This window comes from Colletes latitarsis, chromosome 3, assembly GCF_051014445.1.
Source record: "Colletes latitarsis isolate SP2378_abdomen chromosome 3, iyColLati1, whole genome shotgun sequence".
Taxonomy (NCBI): Eukaryota; Metazoa; Arthropoda; class Insecta; order Hymenoptera; family Colletidae; genus Colletes; species Colletes latitarsis.
Window position 1 is genome coordinate 43,274,261 of NC_135136.1, and position 8,382 is coordinate 43,282,642.

Below are 8,382 nucleotides of genomic sequence, written 5' to 3' on the forward strand. Positions count from 1 at the left end.
TTTCGTGCAATCGTATAGTATCGCCATCTAATAACGGGTTTCGAACTAAAAATTTCGTGCCAGGATCACAGAATGTTAGTGGAGGTATGCGGAGTACAGTTACCCCCACTCCTCCTCCTCCTAATACACACTACCTTGATTATTCATTAATAACTCATTTCCTGGGATTAAAATACGAACTTTTAGAATCGAAGAATATAGTATGAACCCTTGGCAACATTCAAGGATAGTTTTTAGAACCGTGCCATGCCTCGTTAAATAGTTATTAACAAATATCGGAAGTCGGAACATTTACGGCTGTATCACTGCCACCTTTAATCGATGAATTATCAACTTTTCAGCAATAGCAGGCATATTTTGGCTATTAGGGAAGCAAGTAGACATCCCTGGTAATATTTAAGGACCGATTTTGCAACGCTCCATGCTCCAATTAATTAGTTATTAGCGATAGATGCCTAAGGTGTCGCGCAAAAGAGTGTTCCGACTTCCGATATTCATTAATAACTATTTAACGAGGCATGGCATGGTTCTAACAAGTATCCTTTAATTTTGCCAAGGGTCTATACTATATTCCTAAACTCTAAAAGGTCATAATTCATTCCCAGGAAAGGCGTAATTAGTAAATTAACGAGCCACAGTTTATTGAAAGTCTTAATTTCTACTGTGGCGCCGCCAGTGGCGAAAACAGTGTACTATGTGTCTCTCGGCTTGTAATTAATTACTGCTCCTTTATTTACTAATTACGCCTTTCCTGGGACTAAAATATGAACTTTTAGAATCGAAGAATATAGTACAGACCCTTGGCAACATTCAAGGATAGTTTTTAGGACCATGCCATGCCTCGTTAAATAGTTATTAATGAATATCGGAAGTCGGAACACTCTTTTGCGCGACACCTTAGGCATCTATCGCTAATAACTAATTAATTAGAGCATGGAGCGTTGCAAAATCGGTCCTTAAATATTACCAGGGATGTCTACTTGCTTCCCTAATAGCCAAAATATGCCTGCTATTGCTGAAAAGTTGATAATTCATCGATTAAAGGTGGCAGTGATACAGCCGTAAATGTTCCGACTTCCGATATTTGTTAATAACTATTTAACGAGGCATGGCACGGTTCTAAAAACTATCCTTGAATGTTGCCAAGGGTCCATACTATATTCTTCGATTCTAAAAGTTCGTATTTTAATCCCAGGAAATGAGTTATTAATGAATAATCAAGGTAGTGTGTATTAGGAGGAGGAGGAGTGGGGGTAACTGTACTCCGCATACCTCCACTAACATTCTGTGATCCTGGCACGAAATTTTTAGTTCGAAACCCGTTATTAGATGGCGATACTATACGATTGCACGAAATCGTGGGGGGCGAGAGGGGGTTTCTACCCCGATAGTACGAATCCCTATTGTTAGATGGCGATACTATATCTTGTCACTTTTTAGCGCAATATTCAAATAAGCTTATTACTTATTAATTCCATTAAATAATGTATAGAGAAGTGGTTGAACAACTTAAATAGATTCGAATAATATTTTTAACTTTAGAATTTATAAAAATTAAGGAATTAATGGGATAGGTAGAGGAGAATTTAAATAATAAGCGTGAAATATATGTACTGTGATTTAGATTTTTTATTAATATAGGAATAATGATTGTTTTACACTTTTCTAATTCTATTTTACAGAAACATATCTTGCAATCTTGATACAGCGTTGTATAATTAAATTAAATTGATGAGTAATATTTTGAACATCATTATTTATCATATGTTTTGTAGTGATATCTATTTTATAATAATTATCAATTGTAAATCGCATTATCTCGCTTTTGTGGGGCTGTTCCTTAAGCATTTTGACATGTTATTTCGAAAATCAATTTTATATTCATTTAATATTAAAGAATAACAATTTTAATCCTTCGTTCCATTTGATTCTTTGACAAGCGTTAGTGAAAACGTACATATTTTGGTTGATGCCAAAGATGGTGGCTTTTCCTTTTTACAGCACGGTCTATTGATAGTTTACTTCGATTTGCTAAAAGTCTAATCCAATCTACTCTACGCCCATTAAATTATGTCCGTATAGATCTTATATTTGCTATAAATTAAAATGAACCCAAAGACAAGATAAATCAGAGCTCGTGGTATTGTCACTTTTCAGTGTAATAATGGTTAAAGAAGTGTGTTGACAAACAAGAACATCGCAATACCGGTTCGATTGTCACTGATGGTGAAATGTTGCATAATGTCAAAAGAAATTTACCAGTAACGAGCGATAAGCTGAATAGGGTTTTGTTGTACAGATTTCGTGTAATGGTATTATGTATGATGGGGAAACGAAAAGCCAGCGATAATATAAAAAATCCAAATCAAGATTTATGTGAATTTTTGATGGGTAAATATCATTGAATTTTTTATCATAAATCTCTTACCTTTATTTTTCTTCGGTTAATGCTAGTTTTAATAAAACTATGTGCAATCATTGTTAATTTCTTATTAATTTTACATTAAACATGTAAAAGTATAGAATTTAATTACAGAATTGGCAAACTATGAACGAAATGTCAGCAAAAATATTTATAAATACAATGCGTATCGCAAAGCAGCTAACAGTTTAAGCAGTTTACCTCATAGAATAGAAAATGGTGATGCAGCAAAAAAATTACCTGGAATTGGAGACAAAATTGGGAAAAAGATTGACGAATTTCTTAGTACTGGAAAATTACAAAAATTGGAAACTGTATTTATCCCAATTCATTCATTTACTAATGTAATATTAGCCATTGGAAAAAGTTTGCATTGAACAACCACAACTTGTTTGCAATTTAGTAATTTTAATTGTAAAATGAAATAATTAATAGTAAAGAATTACTTTACTATTGATTAAATTTACTTGAATTAAACTTTGACAGAAAACTGTACAAACTTTTTTTGGTACATAATATGTAATACATATACATATGTAGATTGCTACTGCAGAAAATCTTATATTTCATATTTTGTTAGATCAATAAGGATGAAACCAATGTTGCAATTAATTTGTTAACACGCGTATCTGGTATCGGGCCTGCAAAAGCAAAGGAACTAGTGGATGCTGGTATTAAAACTTTGGATGAATTAAAAAAATCGTTGGACAAACTCAATAATCATCAAAAAATCGGTCTAAAGTACGATAAAACGATAAAATAATGTATACGGAATTAATGATTATTCGTTCTATGATAATCAATTTTTCGTATAGATATTTTGAAGACTTTGAGAAAAGAATTCCGAGGAAGGAAATCGAGAAAATCGAAAAAATTATGAAAGATGCTATTATGGAACTGAGCAATGAATATATTGTAACGATTTGTGGAAGTTATAGGCGTAATAAAGAAGAAAGCGGCGATATTGATGTTTTATTAACGCATTCAACGTATACTTCTAAAGAAAAAGAATCAAAGACAAAAGTTTCAATTTTAAAGAATGTTGTTGAATGCCTCAAGAAAAAAGGATTAATTGTTGATACACTGTCTCTTGGATCAACAAAATTTATGGTATGTTGATTTTGTTCAAATAAGAAAAAGCTGACTCAGAGTATCACGAAGAATTGAGAAATGTAAAAAAAATGGAGCTGGCAGGGTCTAACTTTCGATACTAATGCTTACTTTTCGTTGTATTTCAAAATGAGATTTTTCTAGGGTGTTTGTCGCGTTCCGAACGATAACAGCAAACCATTTAGAAGGCTTGATATTATATTGGCACCTTACGATCAGTATTATTGTGCTGTACTATATTTCACTGGAAGCGACCTTTTCAACAAAAATATGAGGGCACATGCTTTGGAAAAAAAATACACCCTTAACGAATATACGTTGAAACGTCTCACACCCGAAGGTACGCTAATTTATTATAGGCACATGATCATAGTATGTAATGTATATGGATATATTGATAAGCTATAAGTTCATTACAGGAGTACCAGGAGAGGCAGAAAAAATTACATCCGAAGAAGACATTTTTCGAATTTTGGAGTTACCATACAAAGAACCAAAGGACAGAAATGCATAAATTATATTCTTATATACACACATATATATGTATATATATTTTTATAATTTATTAAGTACACTACTATGTTTTTTTTTACCCAACTATTAAAATCATCCAACACAAAGATTACATTATTTATTACTTTTATTTATAAACGTAAAATACAACGTTGGAAATAAGCGTTTTTAGCTAAAAGAATTATTATGTCAGAATACAACTTTATATTCGTGCGTTATAATACCATACTGGTGCATGTACTTTTATACAGTTATAACAATATCTCTCCAATAAAGAAAATATGCAATTATTCCCCATAATGTTGTCGTCCATAAATTCATAAACAGAAGTGATGCGTGACTATGATAAGGTATGTTCCATGCCCACGGAAATAAGCCTTTCGTTAATATATGACCCACGTAGAGAAAAATTGGATTTGTTCCTTTAACAAACAGTATACGTGACGCGTGCAAGCAAGTTTTGTGAAAACAAATACTTGAAATTACTTTATGTAATAATACATATACATACCAGCATAAATAAATGGAGCTCCACTCCAGTACTGTCTATAATCAATAAGAATATACAGAGCTGCATACAATAAGAAACCAAAGCTAGAGCTAGTCAGAACAAACGACAACGACATCATTTTCTTGCTGACTGGAATTACTCCTTCTTGCGTCTTAAAGTTGCATAAAACTCCAGCAATGACACCCTGGGAACAAGTTTTTATTTTATTGACTCGATAAAAGGGCTTTTTTCATTTATACTTTTTATTTTCCTATTTTTAATTAGAAAGAAAATTATTTACTGTAAGAATTGCCCACAGCAACCATCTAATTACTTTGGAATTACACTGATAGTAAAACATTAAAATCTTGCCAGCATGAACACCAAAGTAAACAATTAATATAGCCGATATGGTATTCATTAGTCCTGTAATTATCGACATTAAAATGTATTCAAACTTATATCTTTACTTAATGCCTAACTGTTGCAACACATACCTTCCGGATCATAAGGTAAAATGGAATCATAAATAATATTTTTCTGCTTGGAGTACATGTGATTTCCAAAGATCATTCTGTCTATGTAACCAGCTGCGCCTGCGGTACAGTTTTCGTATTTTCCGCGATGGTCATATTTTCCACCAGGTCCGAGGTATCCCCTTGGGCAACCAGGTACAGGTAGGAGGAACGTTATCGAAGTGTGAATAGTTAAAATGCTAGCCATAATCAACCACTGCGGCCAGCTTCCTAGAATATCTCGAAGCGACGCGAAGCGGCCAAACTGAAGCAACGTATCCTAAATAAGTTATTTTTGTAGATATTCGTCAGATAAATATAAAAATCTATGTTATGAAAATAATTTCTATACAAACCTGAGAATAAGGTTTCATGAAAATTGTTTCCAGCATGGCGCACACGAAGTATGATACAGCTAATAATTGGAGGACACCAGGGAAACGAAGATTGGATAAAGAGGCCATCGTACCCATCGAATGCAAATTCTGCATCGAGTTCAACATTAACCCGATTAGTATTAATATTGCCGATCGTAGAAGACAACGTAAGGATATTTTTGTACGTGAAACCACTATGCGAAGTTCTGCGCGTTTTGATATTGCTATCGTCAGTCCCATAATCCATGCAAACCTACAAGCAACTAGGGCTTGAAAATTGTTATAATACAAGTTTAGGTTCTTGAAACATTTTCGACTAGAATTTCTCTATAACGGTTTGCAACAATAACTCACAAAGGAAGCACCAAGTCTGCCACAGTGAGTCCAAACCATGCACTGTGATTGAATATGACATACTTTCCACCGCCATTGTTAACAAATATCATCAATAGTACACATAGTCTGTAACAATGAAGGTAATATCATATCTGAAAGAAAATAATTATATGGGATATGAACTAGAATATACAATTACCCTCTAAATGTATCCACAGAATGTATTCTAGTACTAGATTTTGTAGTTCTAATTACTGAATGCGCTGTATTTTCTGTTTCTTGAAGTCTATCTAAATCCTGTTGGTAAAAAAAAACGAAACAATTAAAGTCTGTTACAACTAAATTCATTACTGGATACCTACGTCGTGTACATTATCAGGCGACAATTTCCCTCTTATCATTCGCACAATGACCTTTGATGTTGTCCACAGAATAGCTAGTAGGGTATATATCATGAACGCTGCAAAGATTGCTGTAACAGCAATTAATTATTAATATTTCACGATTAATCATAACCGCGGAAGGCTATTATTATAAAATATAACTTACGAAGATAGGTCCCTGTTGGTTCACGTATTACATAAATATCAGAACATATATTTTCAGAAGATATATTCCATCCATAACTACCATGCTCTTTGAAAGAATATGTTGTGCTGAGAAATGTTATAAATAAATACATTAGATTATTGTAATTGTTAGGGGAAGGTAATTATGCCTTGCTTATCAATACATGACAGCAAAGATGACAGAAATCTTGTACGAGTCTAACATACACTTTATTAGACATTTTAAAAGATAAGATGCTTACTGACAATATTCTAGGTATCCGGATGACGATTCCTCCTCATTAACTCCATAATATATATGTAATGGGTACTTTGTTGATACCACTACGCTTCTGTTACTCTGTGGTGGTAAGGTAGTTTGTAGCATACCTTTGCCCTATAAATAATTAACAGTTATAAAACACAGAAATTCATTAAAAGAACATAACTGCATACCCAATAAGCTTCCCATGCTATCGAATAGAAGAGAACAGGGTATCTGTACAAATTTAAGATATAAAAATAAGCTTCGTCTATTCCAAGCGTCTCATTTGCATCGATGTAAGGATCGAGAGCTGTGTTTAACATTGTGACAGATATGTATCCAAACGTATATACCTTATTTTCATTAATTATTTAGGTCAAACTGAAAAAAGAAAAATATATGTGATATATTGGCTGACAATTGTCTTACAATACAAACATTAAAATTAAAATGGAAAATTAAAGCTCCAAAAGAATATTTTCTATAGTAACGACATATGTGTTTTGATTTTCTTCGAGATTATGAATTTGAACTCTTACACGCATAAAATTTATTTCGCCATCAATTAGAAACGCAGTCACGTAATCGAGTGTATGATTTTTCCTCTTCTTTTTCCCGAGTATTTGGTATTAACGAGACACTTTAACAAAATACACGAGCAATTAAATTTTTTCTGTACACGTTCAAATAGACACAATGACAGTTGTTTGATCACAGGACGTGATTAAACGAAATGTTTTGATCGGTACGGATCGACGAAAGCAAACAGTACACATACGACGAACGTACCTCGACGCAGCAATCTTGTGTTTGAAACAAACGAGAGAATGCAACGCGAGTTATTTGGAAAACAATGTAATAAATGTAGTATCGTTAAATGTGCAGTCCCGCCGAATGATGCAATTGCATAATTTAAGCGTAAAACGAACAATTGCTTATCGAACGTTATACTGTGCGTGAAACATGACGGATGTACAGGAAAAAAGTAACGATATTTCGTTGCGTTTCGTAGTAGTGGTAGATATACGTACACATGCTAAATGCCGAATTCGAAAGCTTATCGTATTCCAATGTTTTCCGACTTTCAACTTTGCAAGAACCTTTCCAAGAAAGACAAACTTTTGGCGGACTCCTTAAAATAAAATGAAATTAGCTTTTTTAGTATATTAGTATACTCCTTGTCGTACAATGACGAGTGTGACCTGTATAAGTTCTTTGTGCCAAATTGCACAATGACGGTTATGCATATAATTAAGTTGTTCATATTTTTACTGTTAACGATATATTAAAATAATAATTAAATGTGCTGAAAATAAAACAATATTAAAATCCAGGAATTTGAACTCCCGCTGAAATGAACTACGTCATAAATATGGCAGTCGCTTTCCGTGACGTCGATGTGTATTTATTTACGTTAAGGTTTGATGAATGAAATGTAGCTAGGATGGAAGAATCTCAAGTGGAAAATATGAAAATATCTAATCTAAATATTGTTTAATATTGCAATGTCCGTCCCTTAACATTCATTAGAATACCAGATATCATTTTATCAATATGTATACTTTAAATTAAAGCAGTAACGACCATAGAACTTTGTGCTGATTATTAGCATAGAGAGTTTAAAAATGTTTTGACAAAACCGCGCGCAAGATTAATATACGTACATATCAGGCAATAAAGATAAAATTTTGTTCTTTTCGTAGGACACATAAGGAATAATTTATTATGAACTTTTGCCTCCAAATCAGACCATTGTAATTCAGAAGTTTATAGTCAACAAATCTATCTCGTCGATAGAAAAGGAGT

General features: G+C 33.0%; 2 protein-coding genes across 6 annotated transcripts; one reads left to right on the top strand and one right to left on the bottom strand.

The window, feature by feature from the left end:
- The first annotated feature begins 1,852 nt into the window (after positions 1-1,852).
- LOC143340514 (DNA polymerase beta) lies at positions 1,853-4,325 on the top strand. The gene is made up of 6 exons (XM_076762576.1): positions 1,853-2,391; positions 2,537-2,736; positions 3,003-3,163; positions 3,238-3,532; positions 3,677-3,872; positions 3,952-4,325. Exons 1-6 carry the CDS (start codon positions 2,232-2,234, stop codon positions 4,044-4,046), a joined length of 1,107 nt encoding a protein of 368 aa, XP_076618691.1. The 5' UTR covers positions 1,853-2,231; the 3' UTR covers positions 4,047-4,325.
- LOC143340513 (heparan-alpha-glucosaminide N-acetyltransferase) lies at positions 4,155-7,656 on the bottom strand. 5 transcript variants are annotated; one of them, XM_076762572.1, is made up of 13 exons: positions 7,366-7,570; positions 7,116-7,216; positions 6,768-6,957; positions 6,575-6,708; positions 6,313-6,419; positions 6,126-6,235; positions 5,963-6,060; positions 5,782-5,889; positions 5,407-5,680; positions 5,033-5,330; positions 4,837-4,961; positions 4,557-4,740; positions 4,155-4,467 (listed from the first exon to the last, which is right to left on the bottom strand). In XM_076762572.1, the coding sequence occupies exons 3-13, from the start codon at positions 6,897-6,899 to the stop codon at positions 4,289-4,291; spliced, it is 1,749 nt and encodes a 582-aa protein (XP_076618687.1). In that variant the 5' UTR covers positions 6,900-6,957; positions 7,116-7,216; positions 7,366-7,570; the 3' UTR covers positions 4,155-4,288. The 5 variants fall into 5 exon arrangements, with proteins under 5 accessions (XP_076618687.1, XP_076618688.1, XP_076618689.1 ...); XM_076762573.1 differs by lacking the exons at positions 7,116-7,216; positions 7,366-7,570 and adding an exon at positions 7,608-7,656; XM_076762574.1 differs by lacking the exon at positions 7,116-7,216.
- Positions 7,657-8,382: the final 726 nt, after the last annotated feature.